At 50.6% G+C, this 21,999-nt stretch overlaps 1 protein-coding gene across 1 annotated transcript in view; it reads left to right on the forward strand.

Annotated features, from left to right (window-relative positions):
• Positions 1-21,999, forward strand: part of LOC140719876 (uncharacterized) — a 43,725-nt gene that overhangs the window by 519 nt on the left and 21,207 nt on the right. The window contains exons 2-3 of the mRNA XM_073034804.1: positions 17,568-18,516; positions 19,001-19,096. Of these exons, the coding sequence (XP_072890905.1) occupies positions 17,575-18,516; positions 19,001-19,096 (1,038 nt within the window). The 5' untranslated portion in view covers positions 17,568-17,574. The remainder of the gene's footprint in view (positions 1-17,567; positions 18,517-19,000; positions 19,097-21,999) is intronic.

Here is a 21,999-nt window from a genome sequence, read left to right on the forward strand (position 1 = left end):
CCGGAATTTATCCCAGTTTGAGTTTCAGAAACCACAGCTCAGAGAAACAGGCAATTCGGCCCAACTCGTCCATGTTATTCCCATCTGCCTGCACGATGGTAGCCCACTGTATCTGGGTGATACAAGTGCTGGCCCAGACAACTCTGCAATTCTGTTAGTGACCTTGCACTTTCTCTGGAATACTTTCCAGTACTTACATAGAACTGTACAACACAGTTTATAAACACAAGAGATTTTGCAGCAAATCTGTCTAGGCAGCCTCCAACCTGATAGCATGAACATTGATTTCTCTGACTACCAGTAATTTTTCCTCTTCTTCCTTTTCCCACTCTGTCCTCTCCCCTTCTCCTCACCTTTCTAACATCTCCCCCAGTGTCCCTCCTCCATCCTCCTTCCACTCTCCTCTCCGTCCTTTTCCCCCGTTGTCCACTCTCCTCTCCGTCCTTTTCCCCCGTCGTCCACTCTCCTCTCCGTCCTTTTCCCCCGTCGTCCACTCTCCTCTCCGTCCTCTTCTCCCGTCGTCCACTCTCCTCTCCGTCCCCTTCCCCCGTCGTCCACTCTCCTCTCCGTCCTCTTCCCCCGTCGTCCACTCTCCTCTCCGTCCTCTTCCCCCGTCGTCCACTCTCCTCTCCGTCCTCTTCCCCCGTCGTCCACTCTCCTCTCCGTCCTCTTCCCCCGTCGTCCACTCTCCTCTCCGTCCTCTTCCCCCGTCGTCCACTCTCCTCTCCGTCCTCTTCCCCCGTCGTCCACTCTCCTCTCCGTCCTCTTCCCCCGTCGTCCACTCTCCTCTCCGTCCTCTTCCCCCGTCGTCCACTCTCCTCTCCGTCCTCTTCCCCCGTCGTCCACTCTCCTCTCCGTCCTCTTCCCCCGTCGTCCACTCTCCTCTCCGTCCTCTTCCCCCGTCGTCCACTCTCCTCTCCGTCCTCTTCCCCCGTCGTCCACTCTCCTCTCCGTCCTCTTCCCCCGTCGTCCACTCTCCTCTCCGTCCTCTTCCCCCGTCGTCCACTCTCCTCTCCGTCCTCTTCCCCCGTCGTCCACTCTCCTCTCCGTCCTCTTCCCCCGTCGTCCACTCTCCTCTCCGTCCTCTTCCCCCGTCATCCACTCTCCTCTCCGTCCTCTTCTTTACTCCCATGGTCCACTCTCCTCTTCGTCCTCTTCCCCCGTCGTCCGCTCTCCTCTCCGTCCTCTTCCCCCGTCGTCCGCTCTCCTCTCCGTCCTCTTCCCCCGTCGTCCGCTCTCCTCTCCGTCCTCTTCCCCCGTCGTCCGCTCTCCTCTCCGTCCTCTTCCCCCGTCGTCCGCTCTCCTCTCCGTCCTCTTCCCCCGTCGTCCGCTCTCCTCTCCGTCCTCTTCCCCCGTCGTCCGCTCTCCTCTCCGTCCTCTTCCCCCGTCGTCCGCTCTCCTCTCCGTCCTCTTCCCCCGTCGTCCGCTCTCCTCTCCGTCCTCTTCCCCCGTCGTCCGCTCTCCTCTCCGTCCTCTTCCCCCGTCGTCCGCTCTCCTCTCCGTCCTCTTCCCCCGTCGTCCGCTCTCCTCTCCGTCCTCTTCCCCCGTCGTCCGCTCTCCTCTCCGTCCTCTTCCCCCGTCGTCCGCTCTCCTCTCCGTCCTCTTCCCCCGTCGTCCGCTCTCCTCTCCGACCTCTTCCCCCGTCGTCCGCTCTCCTCTCCGTCCTTTTCTCCCGTGTTCCGCTCTCCTCTCCGTCCTTTTCTCCCGTGTTCCGCTCTCCTCCTCTCCTCTCGCTCCTTTTCTCCTGTGTTCCGCTCTCCTGTCCTACCAGGTTCCGTCCTGTCCAGCCCTTGGCCTTATCCAACAATCACCTCCCAGCTCCCTCCCTCCCCACCCACCTGGCTTCACCGCTCACCTGCTCGCTTGTCCTCCTTCCCTCTGTTCACTCTCTGTTTCTTGCTTCATCCCCTTTACAGTCCCAATAACGGGTCTCGATCGGAAATATTCCCTCCATAGATGCCCGGCACTGCTCCCTCCAAGCTGTGTGTGTGCGCGGCTGCAGGGTAACGGAACTGCCCTCACACACATAGCCTAGGCGATTGAGTTGTGAGTTCAATGCTGACTGGCAACTCCTGTTATTCTGCCGGTGATGAACAGTATTGGTCTCTGAGGTTGCCTTGGATTTATCAGCTGTGTGCAGGGGGATTCAGCTGGCGGGCATTAGCTTGCCCTGGGTTATTTATCAGCGAGGCGAAAGGTAAGGAGGTGGGGCACTGGGAAGAAGGCAGGTAAGGAGAAGGGGTAATAAGCCAGAGTGGGGAGTTGAAGACGGAAAGGAATCACCTGTGCTGTCACCTTCTAACTTGTCCTCTTTCCCCTCTCCCCGTTTTCTTATTCAGGCATCTTCCCCACCTCCTTTTCAGCTTGTGCTTGAGCCTACTCAGGGGAAGGTTATCTGAGATGGGGTGACCCAGATCTTATTAGGGAGCTTAATGTAAAGGAACCCTTGGGAGACTGTGATCACGATATGATTGAACTCGTGCTGCAGTCTGAGAGGGAGAAGCACCAGTCACATGTATCAGTATCTCAATGGAGTTACAGAGGCACGAGAGAGGAGCTTGCCCCGGTGGATTGGAGGAGGATACCGGAGGGGATGACAGCAAAACACAGATGGCTGAAGCTTTGGGAATAGTTCACAAGGTGCAGGAAAGATAGGTCCCACTGAAGGATACTTGGAGATATGATGTGGTGGCCATTACAGAGACTTGGATGGTTCAGGGACAGGAATGGTTATTTCAAGTGCCGGGTTTTAGATGTTTCAGAAAGGACAGGGAGGGAAGCAAAAGAGGTGGGGGCGTGGCACTCTTGATCAGAGATAGTGTCACGGCTACAGAAAAGGTGGATGTCATGGAGGGATTGTCTACGGAGTCTCTGGGTGGAAGTTAGGAACAGGAAGGGGTCAATAACTTTACTGGGAGTTTTTTATAGGCCGCCCAATAGTAACAGGGATATCGAGGAGCAGATAGGGAAACAGATCCTGGAAAGGTGTAATAATAACAGAGTTGTCATGATGGGAGATGTTAATTTCCTTAATATAGATTTGCATCTCCCTGGAGCAAAGGGTTTAGATGGGGTGAAGTTTGTTAGGTGTGTTCAGGAAGTTTTCTTGACACAATATGTAGATAAGCCAACAAGAGGAGAGACTGTACTTGATCTGGTATTGGGAAATGAACCTGGTCAGGTGTCAGGTCTCTCAGTGGGAGAGCATTTTGCAGATAGTGATCACAATTCTATCTCCTTTAACATAGCATTGGAGAGAGATGGGAACAGACAAGTTAGAAAAGCGTTTAATTGGAGTAAGGGGAACTATGAGGCTATCAGGCAGGAAATTGGAAGCTTAAACTGGAAACAGATGTTCTCAAGGAAAAGTACAGAAGAAATGTGGCAAATGTTCAGAGGATATTTGTGTGGAGTTCTGTATAGGTACGTTCCAATGAGACAGGGAAGTTATGGTAGGGTACAGGAACTGTGGTATACAAAGGCTGTAATAAATCTAGTCAAGAAGAAAAGAAAAGCTTACAAAATGTTCAGAGAGCTAGGTAATGTCAGAGATCTAGAAGATTATAAGGCTAACAGGAAAGAGCTTAAGAAGGAAATTAGGAGAGCCAGAAGGGGCCGTGAGAAGACCTTGGCGGGCAGGATTAAGGAAAACCCCAAGGCATTCTACAAGTATGTGAAGAGCAAGAGGATAAGACGTGAAAGAATAGGATTTATCAAATGTGACAGTGGGCAAGTGTGTATGGAACCGGAGGAAACAGCAGAGGTACTTAATGAATACTTTACTTCAGTATTCACTATGGAAACGGCTCTTGGTGATTGTAGTGATGACTTGCAGCAGACTGAAAAGCTTGAGCATGTAGATATTAAGAAAGAGGATGTGCTGGAGCTTTTGGAAAGCATCAAGTTGGATAAGTCGCCGAGACCGGATGAGATGTACCACAGGCTACTGTGGGAGGTGAGGGAGGAGATTGCTGAGCCTCTGGTGATGATCTTTGCATCATCAATAGGGATGGAACAGGTTTCAGAGGATTGGAGAGTTGTTCCTTTATTCAAGAAAGGGAGTAGAGATAGACCAGGAAATTATAGACCAGTGAGTCTTACCTCAGTGGTTGATAAATTCATGGAAAAGATCCTGAGAGGCAGGATGTATGTACAAACGTACATTTGGAGAGCTTGGAAGTAGTCAGCATGGCTTTGTCAAAGGCAGGTCGTGCCTTACGAGCCTGATTGAATTTTTTGAGGATGTGACTAAACACATTGATGAAAGAAGAGCAATAGATGTAGGGTATATGGATTTCAGCAAGGCATTTGATAAGGTACCCCAAGCAAGACTTATTGTGAAAGTAAGCAGGGATGGGATCCAAAGGAACATTACTTTGTGGCTCCAGAATTGGCTTGCCCACAGAAGGCAAAGAGTGGTTGTAAACGGGTCATATTCTGCATGGAGGTTGATCACCAGTGGTGTGCCTCAGGGATCTGTTCTGGGACCCTTACTCTTCGTGATTTTCATAAATGACCTGGATGAGGAAGTGGAGGGATGAGTCAGTAAGTTTGCTGACAACACAAAGGTTGGAGGTGTTGTGGATAGTGTGGAGGGCTGTCAGAGGTCACAGCGGGACATTGATAGGATGCAAAACTGAGCTGAGAAGTGGCAGATGGAGTTCAACCCAGATAAGTGTGAGGTGGTTCATTTTGGCAGGTCAAATATGATGGCAAAATATAGTATTAATGGTAGTGTGGAGGATCAGAGGGATCTTGGGGTCCGAATCCATAGGACACTCAAAGCAGCTGCACAGGTTGACTCTGTGGTTAAGAAGGTGTGTGGGGTATTGGCCTTCATCAATAGTGGAATTGAATTTAGGAGCTGAGAGGTAATGTTGCAGCTATATAGGACCCCACTTGGAGTACTGTGCTCAGTTCTGGTCACCTCACTACAGGAAGGACGTGGAAACCATAGAAAGGGTGCAGAGGAGATTTACAAGGATGTCGCCTGGATTGGGGAGCATGCCTTATGAGAATAGGTTGAGTGAACTCGGCCTTTTCTCCTTGGAGCGATGGAGGATGAGAGGTGACTTAACAGAGGTGTATAAGATGATGAGAGGCATTGATCGTGTGGATAGTCAGAGGCTTTTTCCCAGGGCTGAAATGGTTGCCACAAGAGGACACAGGTTTAAGGTGCTGGGGAATAGGTAGAGAGGAGATGTCCGGGGTAAGTTTTTTTTCTCAGAGAGTGGTGAGTGCGTGGAATGGGCTGCCGGCAACGGTGGTGAAGGCAGATACGATAGGGTCTTTTAAGAGTCTTTTGGATAGGCACATGGAGCTTAGAAAAATAGAGGGCTATGGGTAAGCGAAGTAATTTCTAGGGTTAGAAATGTTCGGCACAACCTTGTGGGCTGAAGGGCCTGTATTGTGCTGTAGGTTTTCTGTGGCAGGGGTAGACAGTCGCGGCTGATAAGGGAAGTTCAGGGCTGCAGAAAAGCCAAGGAAAGGGCAAAGGAAAGCAAGAATTTGGATGAGTCAGTAGCTTTTAAAATCCAACAAAAAGCAACTAAAAAAGCTTGAAGAAGGGAAAAGATATAATATGAGAGCAAACTCGCCAGTAATGTAAAGCAGGGTACTACGTTTCTTCAGTAATATAAAGAGTAAAAGGGAGGTTTGAACTGGACCACTGGAAAATGATGCTGGTGAGGTAGTGATGGGGGACGAAGAAATGGCGGATGAACTTAATGGGTACTTTGCGTCAGTCCTCACTGTGGAATCACTAGCAGTGTGACAGAGGTCGGTGTGTGTCAGGGAGCAGGAGTGAGTGCCATTGCTATTACAAAGGAAAATGTGCTAGGCAAACTCAAAGGTCTTAAGGTGGATAAGTCACCTGGACCAGATGGACTACATCCCAGAGTCCTGAGAGAGGTCGCTGAAGAGATAACAGATGCATTGGTCATGATCTTTCAAGAATCACTTGATTCAGGCATGGTCCTGGAGGAGTAGAAAAATTGCAAATGTCACTCTACCCTTTAAGAAGGAAGGAAGGCAAAAGAAAGGAAACGAAAGGCCAAACACGAGGAAATCTGCAGATGCTGAAAATTCAGACCACACACACAAAATGCTGGTGGAACACCCCCGTCGTCCGCTCTCCTCTCCGTCCTCTTCCCCCGTCGTCCGCTCTCCTCTCCGTCCTCTTCCCCCGTCGTCCGCTCTCCTCTCCGTCCTCTTCCCCCGTCGTCCGCTCTCCTCTCCGTCCTCTTCCCCCGTCGTCCGCTCTCCTCTCCGTCCTCTTCCCCCGTCGTCCGCTCTCCTCTCCGTCCTCTTCCCCCGTCGTCCGCTCTCCTCTCCGTCCTCTTCCCCCGTCGTCCGCTCTCCTCTCCGTCCTCTTCCCCCGTCGTCCGCTCTCCTCTCCGTCCTCTTCCCCCGTCGTCCGCTCTCCTCTCCGTCCTCTTCCCCCGTCGTCCGCTCTCCTCTCCGTCCTCTTCCCCCGTCGTCCGCTCTCCTCTCCGTCCTCTTCCCCCGTCGTCCGCTCTCCTCTCCGTCCTCTTCCCCCGTCGTCCGCTCTCCTCTCCGTCCTCTTCCCCCGTCGTCCGCTCTCCTCTCCGACCTCTTCCCCCGTCGTCCGCTCTCCTCTCCGTCCTTTTCTCCCGTGTTCCGCTCTCCTCTCCGTCCTTTTCTCCCGTGTTCCGCTCTCCTCCTCTCCTCTCGCTCCTTTTCTCCTGTGTTCCGCTCTCCTGTCCTACCAGGTTCCGTCCTGTCCAGCCCTTGGCCTTATCCAACAATCACCTCCCAGCTCCCTCCCTCCCCACCCACCTGGCTTCACCGCTCACCTGCTCGCTTGTCCTCCTTCCCTCTGTTCACTCTCTGTTTCTTGCTTCATCCCCTTTACAGTCCCAATAACGGGTCTCGATCGGAAATATTCCCTCCATAGATGCCCGGCACTGCTCCCTCCAAGCTGTGTGTGTGCGCGGCTGCAGGGTAACGGAACTGCCCTCACACACATAGCCTAGGCGATTGAGTTGTGAGTTCAATGCTGACTGGCAACTCCTGTTATTCTGCCGGTGATGAACAGTATTTGTCTCTGAGGTTGCCTTGGATTTATCGGCTGTGTGCAGGGGGATTCAGCTGGCGGGCATTAGCTTGCCCTGGGTTATTTATCAGCGAGGCGAAAGGTAAGGAGGTGGGGCACTGGGAAGAAGGCAGGTAAGGAGAAGGGGTAATAAGCCAGAGTGGGGAGTTGAAGACGGAAAGGAATCACCTGTGCTGTCACCTTCTAACTTGTCCTCTTTCCCCTCTCCCCGTTTTCTTATTCAGGCATCTTCCCCACCTCCTTTTCAGCTTGTGCTTGAGCCTACTCAGGGGAAGGTTATCTGAGATGGGGTGACCCAGATCTTATTAGGGAGCTTAATGTAAAGGAACCCTTGGGAGACTGTGATCACGATATGATTGAACTCGTGCTGCAGTCTGAGAGGGAGAAGCACCAGTCACATGTATCAGTATCTCAATGGAGTTACAGAGGCACGAGAGAGGAGCTTGCCCCGGTGGATTGGAGGAGGATACCGGAGGGGATGACAGCAAAACACAGATGGCTGAAGCTTTGGGAATAGTTCACAAGGTGCAGGAAAGATAGGTCCCACTGAAGGATACTTGGAGATATGATGTGGTGGCCATTACAGAGACTTGGATGGTTCAGGGACAGGAATGGTTATTTCAAGTGCCGGGTTTTAGATGTTTCAGAAAGGACAGGGAGGGAAGCAAAAGAGGTGGGGGCGTGGCACTCTTGATCAGAGATAGTGTCACGGCTACAGAAAAGGTGGATGTCATGGAGGGATTGTCTACGGAGTCTCTGGGTGGAAGTTAGGAACAGGAAGGGGTCAATAACTTTACTGGGAGTTTTTTATAGGCCGCCCAATAGTAACAGGGATATCGAGGAGCAGATAGGGAAACAGATCCTGGAAAGGTGTAATAATAACAGAGTTGTCATGATGGGAGATGTTAATTTCCTTAATATAGATTTGCATCTCCCTGGAGCAAAGGGTTTAGATGGGGTGAAGTTTGTTAGGTGTGTTCAGGAAGTTTTCTTGACACAATATGTAGATAAGCCAACAAGAGGAGAGACTGTACTTGATCTGGTATTGGGAAATGAACCTGGTCAGGTGTCAGGTCTCTCAGTGGGAGAGCATTTTGCAGATAGTGATCACAATTCTATCTCCTTTAACATAGCATTGGAGAGAGATGGGAACAGACAAGTTAGAAAAGCGTTTAATTGGAGTAAGGGGAACTATGAGGCTATCAGGCAGGAAATTGGAAGCTTAAACTGGAAACAGATGTTCTCAAGGAAAAGTACAGAAGAAATGTGGCAAATGTTCAGAGGATATTTGTGTGGAGTTCTGTATAGGTACGTTCCAATGAGACAGGGAAGTTATGGTAGGGTACAGGAACTGTGGTATACAAAGGCTGTAATAAATCTAGTCAAGAAGAAAAGAAAAGCTTACAAAATGTTCAGAGAGCTAGGTAATGTCAGAGATCTAGAAGATTATAAGGCTAACAGGAAAGAGCTTAAGAAGGAAATTAGGAGAGCCAGAAGGGGCCGTGAGAAGACCTTGGCGGGCAGGATTAAGGAAAACCCCAAGGCATTCTACAAGTATGTGAAGAGCAAGAGGATAAGACGTGAAAGAATAGGATTTATCAAATGTGACAGTGGGCAAGTGTGTATGGAACCGGAGGAAACAGCAGAGGTACTTAATGAATACTTTACTTCAGTATTCACTATGGAAACGGCTCTTGGTGATTGTAGTGATGACTTGCAGCAGACTGAAAAGCTTGAGCATGTAGATATTAAGAAAGAGGATGTGCTGGAGCTTTTGGAAAGCATCAAGTTGGATAAGTCGCCGAGACCGGATGAGATGTACCACAGGCTACTGTGGGAGGTGAGGGAGGAGATTGCTGAGCCTCTGGTGATGATCTTTGCATCATCAATAGGGATGGAACAGGTTTCAGAGGATTGGAGAGTTGTTCCTTTATTCAAGAAAGGGAGTAGAGATAGACCAGGAAATTATAGACCAGTGAGTCTTACCTCAGTGGTTGATAAATTCATGGAAAAGATCCTGAGAGGCAGGATGTATGTACAAACGTACATTTGGAGAGCTTGGAAGTAGTCAGCATGGCTTTGTCAAAGGCAGGTCGTGCCTTACGAGCCTGATTGAATTTTTTGAGGATGTGACTAAACACATTGATGAAAGAAGAGCAATAGATGTAGGGTATATGGATTTCAGCAAGGCATTTGATAAGGTACCCCAAGCAAGACTTATTGTGAAAGTAAGCAGGGATGGGATCCAAAGGAACATTACTTTGTGGCTCCAGAATTGGCTTGCCCACAGAAGGCAAAGAGTGGTTGTAAACGGGTCATATTCTGCATGGAGGTTGATCACCAGTGGTGTGCCTCAGGGATCTGTTCTGGGACCCTTACTCTTCGTGATTTTCATAAATGACCTGGATGAGGAAGTGGAGGGATGAGTCAGTAAGTTTGCTGACAACACAAAGGTTGGAGGTGTTGTGGATAGTGTGGAGGGCTGTCAGAGGTCACAGCGGGACATTGATAGGATGCAAAACTGAGCTGAGAAGTGGCAGATGGAGTTCAACCCAGATAAGTGTGAGGTGGTTCATTTTGGCAGGTCAAATATGATGGCAAAATATAGTATTAATGGTAGTGTGGAGGATCAGAGGGATCTTGGGGTCCGAATCCATAGGACACTCAAAGCAGCTGCACAGGTTGACTCTGTGGTTAAGAAGGTGTGTGGGGTATTGGCCTTCATCAATAGTGGAATTGAATTTAGGAGCTGAGAGGTAATGTTGCAGCTATATAGGACCCCACTTGGAGTACTGTGCTCAGTTCTGGTCACCTCACTACAGGAAGGACGTGGAAACCATAGAAAGGGTGCAGAGGAGATTTACAAGGATGTCGCCTGGATTGGGGAGCATGCCTTATGAGAATAGGTTGAGTGAACTCGGCCTTTTCTCCTTGGAGCGATGGAGGATGAGAGGTGACTTAACAGAGGTGTATAAGATGATGAGAGGCATTGATCGTGTGGATAGTCAGAGGCTTTTTCCCAGGGCTGAAATGGTTGCCACAAGAGGACACAGGTTTAAGGTGCTGGGGAATAGGTAGAGAGGAGATGTCCGGGGTAAGTTTTTTTTCTCAGAGAGTGGTGAGTGCGTGGAATGGGCTGCCGGCAACGGTGGTGAAGGCAGATACGATAGGGTCTTTTAAGAGTCTTTTGGATAGGCACATGGAGCTTAGAAAAATAGAGGGCTATGGGTAAGCGAAGTAATTTCTAGGGTTAGAAATGTTCGGCACAACCTTGTGGGCTGAAGGGCCTGTATTGTGCTGTAGGTTTTCTGTGGCAGGGGTAGACAGTCGCGGCTGATAAGGGAAGTTCAGGGCTGCAGAAAAGCCAAGGAAAGGGCAAAGGAAAGCAAGAATTTGGATGAGTCAGTAGCTTTTAAAATCCAACAAAAAGCAACTAAAAAAGCTTGAAGAAGGGAAAAGATATAATATGAGAGCAAACTCGCCAGTAATGTAAAGCAGGGTACTACGTTTCTTCAGTAATATAAAGAGTAAAAGGGAGGTTTGAACTGGACCACTGGAAAATGATGCTGGTGAGGTAGTGATGGGGGACGAAGAAATGGCGGATGAACTTAATGGGTACTTTGCGTCAGTCCTCACTGTGGAATCACTAGCAGTGTGACAGAGGTCGGTGTGTGTCAGGGAGCAGGAGTGAGTGCCATTGCTATTACAAAGGAAAATGTGCTAGGCAAACTCAAAGGTCTTAAGGTGGATAAGTCACCTGGACCAGATGGACTACATCCCAGAGTCCTGAGAGAGGTCGCTGAAGAGATAACAGATGCATTGGTCATGATCTTTCAAGAATCACTTGATTCAGGCATGGTCCTGGAGGAGTAGAAAAATTGCAAATGTCACTCTACCCTTTAAGAAGGAAGGAAGGCAAAAGAAAGGAAACGAAAGGCCAAACACGAGGAAATCTGCAGATGCTGAAAATTCAGACCACACACACAAAATGCTGGTGGAACACAGCAGGCCAGGCAGCATCTATAGGGAGAAGCGCTGTCGACGTTTTGGGCCGAGACTCTTCGTCAGGACTGTTGGCCTCACCTCAGTGGTTGGGAAAGTGCTGGAGTCCATTATTAAGGATAAGGTTTCTGGCTACTTGGAGACTAATGATAAAATAAGTTAAAGTCAGCATGGTGTCTGTCAAGGGAAATCTTGCCTGACAAATCTGTTAGAGTTCTTTGAGGAAGTAACAAGCAGGGTGGACAAAGGAGAGGCAGTGGGTGTCATTTACTTGGATTTTCAGAAGGCGTTTGATAAAGTGCCACACATGAGGCTGCTAAACAAGATAAAATCCTCTGGCACTACAGGAAAGATACTGGCATGGATAACGGAATGGCTGACAGGCAGGAGGCAGCGAGTGGGAATAAAAGGGACCTTTTCTGGTTGGCTTCTGGTGACTAGTGATATTCCTCAGGGGTCATTATTGGGACAACTACTTTTCACATTGTTTGTCAGTGATTTGGATAATGGAATTGGTGGGTTTGTGGCAAAGTTTGCAGATGATACAAAGATAGGTGACGGGGTAGATAGTGCAGAGAAAGCAATGCGATTGCAGCAGGACTTAAACAAATTGGAAGAATGGACAAAATAGTGGCAGATGGAAGACAGCGTTGGGAAATGTATGATAATGCATTTTGGTAAAAGGAACAATAGTGCAGTCTATTATCTAAATGGGGAGAAGGTTCAAACATCAGAGGTGCAGAGGGACTTAGGAGTCCTCGTGCAAGACTCACAGAAGGTTAATTTACAGGTTGAGTCTGTGGTAAAGAAGGCAAATGCAATGCTGGCAATTATTTTAAGGGGGATTAGAATATAAAAGCAAGGAGATAATACTGAGGCTTTATAAGACCCTAGTCAGACCACACTTGGAATATTATCAACAGTTTTGGGCCCCATATCTCAGAAGGATGTGCTGTCATTGGAGAGAGTCCAGAGGAGGTTCACAAGGATGATTCAGAGGATGAAGGGGTTAACATGAGGAGTGTTTGGCAGCTTTGGGCCTGTACTCACTGGAATTTAGAAGAATGCATAGGGATCTCATTGAAACCTACTGAATGTTGAAAGTACTCGATAGGGTGGATGTGGAGAGGATATTTCCCATGGTGGGGGTATCCAGAGCTAGAGGGCATAGCCTCGAGATTGAGGGGCGACCTTTTAGGACAGAGGTATGGAGGAGATTTTTTTAGCCAGAGAGTGGTGAATCTGTGGAATGCTCTGCCACAGACTGTGGTGGGGGCCTAGTCCATGGGTGTATATAAAACGGAAGGTGATAGATTCCTGATTGGTTGGGGTATCAAGGGATATCTTGAGAGGGCAGGTGTATGGGGTTGAATGGGATCCGGGATCAGCTACTATGAAATGGCTGAGCAGACTTGATGGGCTGAATGGCCTAATTCTGCACCTATGCCTTATGGATCCACCCTCTTCATTCCCCTGATAACCAGAGTTATAAATCTGGTTGTGATGAATAAGAGTCGTGATGTTCTGTTGACATTATGTAAGAAGCCGTTGTGGCCAAATTTAGAATATTTAATTATTTCACGATACAGCGTGGAACAGACCCTTGTGAAACAATGAGCTACACATTCAGCAATCCACCAATTTACCGTCAGTCCAATCACAGGACTGTTTACAATGATTAATTTACTGTCAGTCCAATCACAGGACCGTTTACAATGACCAATTTACCGTCAGTCCAATCACAGGACCGTTTACAATGACCAATTTGCCGTCAGTCCAATCACAGGACCGTTTACAATGACCAATTTACCGTCAGTCCAATCACAGGACCGTTTACAATGACCAATTTGCCGTCAGTCCAATCACAGGACCGTTTACAATGATCAATTTGCCTACTAACTGATCTGTATTTGGACTGTGCATGGAAACATACATGGTTCCGGGGAGGTCATACAAATTCCTTACAGACACAACAGAAAGTTGTGGGCTGTGGTGGCTGGAGGTCAATCATCTCATCCTCGGGACATCACTGCAGGAGCTTCTCAGGGAAGTGTCCTAGGACCAACCATCTTCAGCTGCTTCATCAATGACCTTCCTTCGTTCTTAAGGTCAGAAGTGGGGATGTTCACAGATGACTGCACAATGTTCTGCATTTTTCTTGACTGCTCAGATAGTGAAGCAGTTGATTGCCAAATGCAGCAGCCCTGGACAATATCCAGGCTTGGGCTGACAAGTGACAAATGACATTCGAGCCACACAAGTGCCAGGCAATGACCAGAGGGTCTAACCATCATCCCTTGGCATTCAGTGGCATCAGCATCTGGATCCTCTCCAATGCCAGCACATCTTTTAGCTAAGGGGTCAAGGGCTCACTGCTCACAATACCCAAAGTAGTCTGACCAATTCCTCAACATTACATCTTTGTTCTTATGTCCCAGTCCTCTTGATATGTATGCTAACATTTCATTTGCCTGCCTTAGGAAATCTTACATGAGGACTCCCAAACCTCTTCTGATTTCTGAAATTTCTCCCCATTTATTTCTTCTACCAAAGTGCGTGACCAAACACTTCACAACACTATATTCCATCGCCACTTCTTTGTCCATTCCTAATCTATCCAAGTCCTTCAGAATCTTCATATTGTCCACAAAGCTACCAACTTAGTCATCCAAATCACTGACGTACAACGTGAAAAGAATCGGTCACAACACCGACCCCTGTGCAACGCCACTTGTCCCTGGCAGCCAATCAGAAAAGTCCTTCTGCAAGAATTGTAGAACTAGTTCAGAGTGGTGCTGAGTGAAGTTATCCACACTGCTTCAGGAGCCTGATGGTTGTAGGGTAATAACTATTCCTGAGCCTGGTATTGTGGGACCTAAGGCTCCTGTACCTCCTGCCTGATGGTGGTAGTGAGAGGAGAGCCTGTGATGGATGGTGGGGTTCCTTTATGGTCGATGCTGTGTTCTTACGGAGCACTTCTTGTAGATGTGCATATTGGTGGGGAGGGCTTTGCCTGTGATAGGCTGGGCTTTCTGTAGTCTATCCCATTCCTGGGCTTTGGTGTTTCCATACCAACGGAACAAACTAACACTCCTACCACTTACTCAATTGCATTTCCTAAGATCACATCACGTGCCATCCTGTCTCTAGAAGGACTCTCTGTACTCTGGCAGCAGAGAGGGTTGAGAGAAGGTTCACGAGAATTATTCCAGGAATGAAAGGGTTAATGTTTGAGGAACATTTGATGGCTCTCGGCCTGTACCCACTGGAGTTGAGAGGAGTTGGGGAAGATGTCATTGAAATCACTCTAAAATTCAAAGGCCTAGACAGAGTGGATATAGAGAGGATGAGTCCTATAGTGGGGGAGTCTCGGACCAGAGGGCACAGATAGAGTGGATGTGGAGAGGATGTTTCCTATAGTGGGGGAGTCTAGGACCAGAGGACACAGATAGAGTGGATGTGGAGAGGATGTTTCCTATAGTGGTGGGAGTCTAGGACCAGAAGACACAGATAGAGTGGATGTGGAGAGGATGTTTCCTGTAGTGGGGGAGTCTAGGACCAGAGGACACAGACAGAGTGGATGTAGAGAGGATGTTTCCTATAGTGGGGGGAGTCTAGGACCAGAAGACACAGATAGAGTGGATGTGGAGAGGATGTTTCCTATAGTGGGGGAGTCTAGGACCAGAGGACACAGATAGAGTGGATGTGGAGAGGATGTTTCCTATAGTGGGGGAGTCTAGGACCAGAGGACACAGATAGAGTGGATGTGGAGAGGATGTTTCCTGCAGTGGGGGAGTCTAGGACCAGAGGACGCAGATAGAGTGGATGTGGAGAGGATGTTTCCTATAGTGGGGGAGTCTAGGACCAGAGGACGCAGACAGAGTGGATGTGGAGAGGATGTTCCCTATAGAGGGGGAGTCTAGGACCTGAGGACGCAGATAGAGTGGATGTGGAGAGGATGTTTCCTATAGAGGGGGAGTCTAGGACCAGAGGACGCAGATAGAGTGGATGTGGAGAGGATGTTTCCTATAGAGGGGGAGTCTAGGACCTGAGGACACAGATAGAGTGGATGTGGAGAGGATGTTTCCTATAGTGGGGGAGTCTAGGACCAGAGGACGCAGATAGAGTGGATGTGGAGAGGATGTTTCCTATAGAGGGGGAGTCTAGGACCTGTGGATGTGGAGAGGATGTTTCCTATAGAGGGGGAGTCTAGGACCTGAGGACACAGATAGAGTGGATGTGGAGAGGATGTTTCCTATAGAGGGGGAGTCTAGGACCAGAGGACACAGATAGAGTGGGTGTGGAGAGGATGTTTCCTATAGTGGGGGAGTCTAGGACCTGAGGACACAATAGAGTGGATGTGGAGAGGATGTTTCCTATAGTGGGGGAGTCTAGGACCAGAGGACACAGATAGAGTGGATGTGGAGAGGATGTTTCCTATAGTGGGGGAGTCTAGGACCAGAGGACACAGATAGAGTGGATGTGGAGAGGATGTTTCCTATTGTGGTGGGGTCTAGGACCTGAGGACACAGATAGAGTGGATGTGGAGAGGATGTTTCCTATAGTGGGGAGTCTAGGACCAGAGGACACAGATAGAGTGGATGTGGAGAGGATGTTTCCTATAGTGGGGGAGTCTAGGACCTGAGGACACAGATAGAGTGGATGTGGAGAGGATGTTTCCTATAGTGGGGGAGTCTAGGACCTGAGGACACAGATAGAGTGGATGTGGAGAGGATGTTTCCTATAGTGGAGGAGTCTCGGAGGGACCAGAGGGCACAGCCTCAGAATAGAGGGACATCCAATGAGAACACAGAGGAGGAACTGAAGTCCAGGGAGAGCCCCGAGTTCAGCGCTGAGCCGAGTAAATGCTGTGCAGCATTGAGCTGCATCGGCCTGTCCCTCGCCTCAGGCCCTGACACCCTTATCTTATAAATCTGCCTAAATATGGGTTCGATTGCCTCGAAATGCTCTGGGACCAGGACCCCACCTCCTCAATTCAGCCCAGCGATTAAATCACCATGCAAACTTCGGCCCGGTCTGTTCTGGAGCCTGGACCTCTCTGACCCAATCCAACCTGTACCTGACCTTTCCGATCTGGCACGGCACCTAAATCAACAGAGCCTCAGGTCTTCCTCGCCTCGCCTCGCCTCAGCTCTACCACATCGGGTTGCCTTCGTCTGAAGGGAAGCTACATACTATTGTTTGGCAGAAAAAATGTGACGAGCAAAGTTGTTTTCCTTGTTTCATTAGACACCAGCAGAAATTGCTGAAGTTCACCAGCACCATCCTAAACCGGAGGAATAAACGTCAGCACGTTCTCCAGCACTGTTCACAATACTCCGAGGGAGGGAAGCCTCGCCAATACCTCGTAAAGCCTCATCATTACATGCTTGTTTTTACATTCCAGTCCTCTCAAAATTAATATTGACATTATATTTGCCTTCCTCAGCACCAACTCAAGCTGCAAGTTAACCCTCCGGGTACTCTCAAGTCTGTGCACCTCGGAGTTTTGAATTTTCTCCCAATTTCTACGCTTCTATTCCTTCTATCGAAACACCTGACCAGACACTTCCTGACACTTCTTCACACGTTCTCCTCACCTGCTCCTCTGCAGCCTCCGGGCTTTCTCAACACGACCCGTCCCTCCACCATTCTCCATATCGTCCGCACACTTGGCCAAAGAGCCAAATCATTGACAAGCAATGTAAGAAGAAGTGGGCCTAACACCACTCGTCACCGGCAGCCAGTCAGAACAGGTTCCTTTTACCTGTCATTGGCCAATCAGCCAATGCTCTGTCCATGACATCGTTCCTGTAGTACCATGGGCTCTTACCTTGCCTATCAGCCTCGTGTCAAAAGCCTTCTGACAACCCAATACACAACATCAATTCATCTATTCTGCTTGTTATCTCTTCAAAGAATTCCAACCTATTTGTCTGGCAAGATTTTCCTTTGAGCAAACTACAGCCTGTTTTATCATGTACCTCCAAGTACCACAAAGCCTCATCCTTGTTAACAACATCTTTTAATTTTTGAATTTTATTTCGAGATACATCTGGGCCCCCCACCCCCCCCAAGCTGTGCAGACCCAGTAACCCGGCTGTTTAATTCGAGCCTAATCACAGGGCAGCGTTGTTTGGTGATTGCATGGGGGCCGTGCAATCTGAATGGGCAGAGTTGTGGGGGGGAGGGGAGCGAGGAGACCAGAGCAGCCGGAGGAAACCCAAGTGGCCACGGGGCGGCGTGTACGAACTCCTGACCGAACTCTGAACTCTGGAATGGCCTGAGCTGACAACCACTGCTACAGTGGCAATAAGGATCTCTTTAGACGGGCACATGCATGATAGAAACACGGGGCAGTACGTGGGAGGGAAGAGTAGGTTAAAGGGTCAGCACGGCGTTGTGGGCCGAAGGGCCTGTACCCTGCTGCACCGCTGATCTGCCTGTTGTTTGCAGAGGATAACGCCTCTCTCCTCACCCCTTCTCCCAGGTGAGCGATGAAGGACGTCTGCCGGGTTTGTGGCGCCGAGCTAAAAGGCAACCAGAGGCGATGGATCTTCAGTACCCGGGCCGCGGTGGACCTACGGGTAGTGCTGTCCCACGTGCTCGGCCGCCGGCTTGGCCGGGGCGACGGCGAGGGCGAGTTCCTCTGCGGCAAGTGTGCCGCGGCCCTGGAGAGGCTGCACCGCTTCGACGGCGTCGTCGCCCGCGTGCAGGCGCTCTCGGTGGAGAGGGTGCGCCGGCTGCTGACTGAGAGGGGGCGTCTGGCCGAGCTCCTGCGTCACCTGCACGGCCGGGCGCCGGCCGGCGATCCGGGAGACCGGGAGCTGGCGGAGGGCGACTACGCGTCGTTGTTGCAGGACGACATGAGCCTGGCAGGGTACGAGTGCTGGTCGGAGGCCAGTGAAGCCGAGCCGGACCGCTGCTCCTGCCCGGACCACCGATGTCTCGGCTGCAGCGCCTTCCGCGTGTCCGATTACGAGTACGACGCCGTGTGCCCGGTCCCCCGACGGCTGGCCCGCGCCCTGGCCGCCGGGCACTTAGCCCGCAGCAAGTCCATCAGCGAGCTGGCAGGCGCCAGCCTCTCCCCTGCCAGCCCTGGGGCCTCCCCCTGGCTCGGCCGTCCGTTCCCGGTGGCCCGCTCCCTCTCCACCTCCTCGCTGGGAGCAGCCAGCTGCTCCGGCTGGGACTCGGACGCGGGCAGCGACGGTCTGGCTTTACCTGATGACCAGAATCTGGCGGACCTGGCCCGGCAGCTGGAGGGCGTCTTCTATCGGCCTGTCCGCGCCCTGCTGCACAGCAGGATCCCAGTACTGGTCAGGGACGGTGCCAGGCGGACAGTGAGTGGTTTGGACACCCCGAGGCAGAGGCTCAGCTACACTGATGATGAGGAGAGAGTGCTGGAGATGTGGGACGAGTACCGACCCTTCAACCTCGAGGTAATTGTTCAAACTCATCTTGGAGAGGCCGCGTTGAAGAGTGAGGAGTGGGGAGGCAGGTAGGGAGGGATGGGGTAAATGGGGAGTGGAGGCTGGGAGGGAGGAGGAAGGCGGAGGGGTAGCTGTTCAGTTTCCGACAGGACCCTAAAACTCTGTGTCTGTGAACCCCACCTTCCCTACACCCCACACCATTTCTGTCACCCCCCTCCTCAAGACTCTACACTCGTCCCCGTCTCAGTGATCCCTTCAGCTCCCACACCCCCCCCATCTCTGGAAAGCCCCCTGGACCTACATCCCTCCCTGTCTGTAACACCCTCCCGTCTCAGTGACCCCCTCCTAGCTCTGCACCCTCCCCCGTCTCTGTGCCTCTGTGTGGAGTGGGGTATTTGGCAGTGGGGGGGGTGGGGAGCTGCCTTGGTGCAGCCTGGTGATGCTCTGTTTCTAATCCTCTCCTGCCCTTCCCTCCCCTCCACTCCCATCTCAGAAGTTAATTCAACCCCAACACAAGCCCGGAATCCCGAGCCAGGTCAACGAGCAGCGAAAGGAGGGAACAGCGGAGGAGACCCTCGTCACAGAGAAGGTGAGCCATGAATTCAGTCATCCCAGCCCTGGGTCCAGCTACCTCCCGCCACAGGACTTCTCCCTGAATGGCAGAGAACACGGGCAGCCCTAATTGCCCGACATGACGGTCGGCCTCGGCTCAGCCTTAAATCAGTGCTGGTGCCACATCAATTAAATCCTTTCTGATTTATATGGACAATTAAACACTGTCCATATCCCTCCATTTCCCTCACAGTCACGTGCCCTCTGCCGACACAGTCCCTACAGCGCATCTTCAACATGAGCCTGGAGCAGAGAAGAGTACCCAGACAGTGGAAAACATCCTGTATTGTCCCGGTACCGAAGAAACCACAACCAAAGGAGTTGAATGACTTCAGACCTGTTGCCTTGACGTCGCACGTGATGAAGACCATGGAGCGGCTGATAATACAGAATCTGAGGCCACAAACCAGGCACGCCCAGGATCCTCTTCAGTTTGCGTATAAGGAGAAGGTGGGAGTGGAGGATGCTATCACGTATTTGCTGCACAAATCACTCTCTCACCTAGAGGGGGTCAGTTGTGCTGTGAGGATTACATTCCTTGACTTCTCTAGTGCCTTTAACACCATCCAGCCCAAGATCTTAAGGCACAAACTAACGGAGATGGGAGTAGACTCTCACATGGTGGATTGGATAGTGGACTACTTGACAGATAGACCTCAGTATGTGCGGTTGGGAGACTGTAGGTCTGACACGGTGGTCAGCAGCACAAGGGCGCCGCAGGGAACCGTACTCTCTCCGGTCCTGTTCACCCTGTACACATCAGACTTCCAATATAACTCGGAGTCCTGCCATGTGCAGAAGTTCGCTGATGACACGGCCATAGTGGGGTGTGTCAGGAATGGACAGGAGGAGGAGTATAGGAAACTGATACAGGACTTTGTGATATGGTGCAACTCAAACTACCTGCGTCTCAATATCACCAAGACCAAGGAGATGGTGGTGGACTTTAGGAGATCTAGGCCTCATATGGAGCCAGTGATCATTAATGGAGAATGTGTGGAGCAGGTTAAGACCTACAAGTATCTGGGAGTACAGTTAGACGAGAAGCTAGACTGGACTGCCAACACAGATGCCTTGTGCAGGAAGGCACAGAGTCGACTGTACTTCCTAAGAAGGTTGGCGTCATTCAATGTCTGTAGTGAGATGCTGAAGATGTTCTATAGGTCAGTTGTGGAGAGCGCCCTCTTCTTTGTGGTGGCGTGTTGGGGAGGAAGCATTAAGAAGAGGGACGCCTCACGTCTTAATAAGCTGGTAAGGAAGGCGGGCTCTGTCGTGGGCAAAGTACTGGAGAGTTTAACATCGGTAGCTGAGCGAAGGGCGCTGAGTAGGCTACGGTCAATTATGGATAACTCTGAACATCCTCTACATAGCACCATCCAGAGACAGAGAAGCAGTTTCAGCGACAGGTTACTATCGATGCAATGCTTCTCAGACAGGATGAAGAGGTCAATACTCCCCAATGCCATTAGGCTTTACAATTCTACCGCCAGGACTTAAGAACTTTTTAAAAGCTATTATTAATGCTTTTTGAGATAGTGATTTGGATGCATATCATATTTTTTTACTGAGTTAAGTATTGTATGTAATTAGTTTTGCTACAACAAGTGTATGGGACATTGGAAAAAAGTTGAATTTCCCCATGGGGATGAATAAAGTATCTATCTATCTATCTATCTATATCCCTCCAATTCCCTCACAGTCACGTGCCTTCTGCCGACACAGTCCATATCCCTCCATTCCCTCACAGTCACGTGCCTTCTGCCGACACAGTCCATATCCCTCCATTCCCTCACAGTCACGTGCCCTCTGCCGACACAGTCCATATCCCTCCATTTCCCTCACAGTCACGTGCCCTCTGCCGACACAGTCCATATCCCTCCATTTCCCTCACAGACAGGTGCCCTCTGCCGACACAGTCCATATCCCTCCATTTCCCTCAGTCACGTGCCCTCTGCCGACTCAGTCCATATCCCTCCATTTCCCTCACAGTCACGTGCCCTCTGCCGACAGTGTCCATATCCCTCCATTCCCTCACAGTCAAGTGCCCTCTGCCGACACAGTCCATATCCCTCCAATTCCCTCACAGTCACGTGCCTTCTGCCGACACAGTCCATATCCCTCCATTTCCCTCACAGTCACGTGCCCTCTGCTGACACAGTCCATATCCCTCCATTTCCCTCACAGTCACGTGCCCTCTGCCGACACAGTCCATATCCCTCCATTTCCCTCACAGTCACGTGCCCTCTGCCGACACAGTCCATATCCCTCCATTTCCCTCACAGTCACGTGCCCTCTGCCGACACAGTCCATATCCCTCCATTTCCCTCACAGTCACGTGCCCTCTGCCGACACAGTCCATATCCCTCCATTTCCCTCACAGTCACGTGCCCTCTGCCGACACAGTCCATATCCCTCCATTTCCCTCACAGTCAAGTGCCCTCTGCCAACACAATGTCCATATCCCTCCATTTCCCCCACAGTCACGTGCCCTCTGCCGATACAGTCCATATCCCTCCATTTCCCTCACAGTCACGTGCCCTCTGCCGACACAGTGTCCGTATCCCTCCATTTCCCTCACAGTCACGTGCCCTCTGCCGACACAGTGTCCGTATCCCTCCATTTCCCTCACAGTCACGTGCCCTCTGCCAACACAGTGTCCATATCCCTCCATTTCCCTCACAGTCACGTGCCCTCTGCCGACACAGTCCATATCCCTCCATTTCCCTCACAGTCACGTGCCTTCTGCCGACACAGTCCATATCCCTCCATTTCCCTCACAGTCACGTGCCTTCTGCTGACACAGTGTCCGTATCCCTCCATTCCCTCACAGTCACGTGCCTTCTGCCGACACAGTCCATATCCCTCCATTCCCTCACAGTC

Source organism: Hemitrygon akajei, chromosome 2 (genome assembly GCF_048418815.1).
Source record: "Hemitrygon akajei chromosome 2, sHemAka1.3, whole genome shotgun sequence".
Classification (NCBI taxonomy): Eukaryota; Metazoa; Chordata; class Chondrichthyes; order Myliobatiformes; family Dasyatidae; genus Hemitrygon; species Hemitrygon akajei.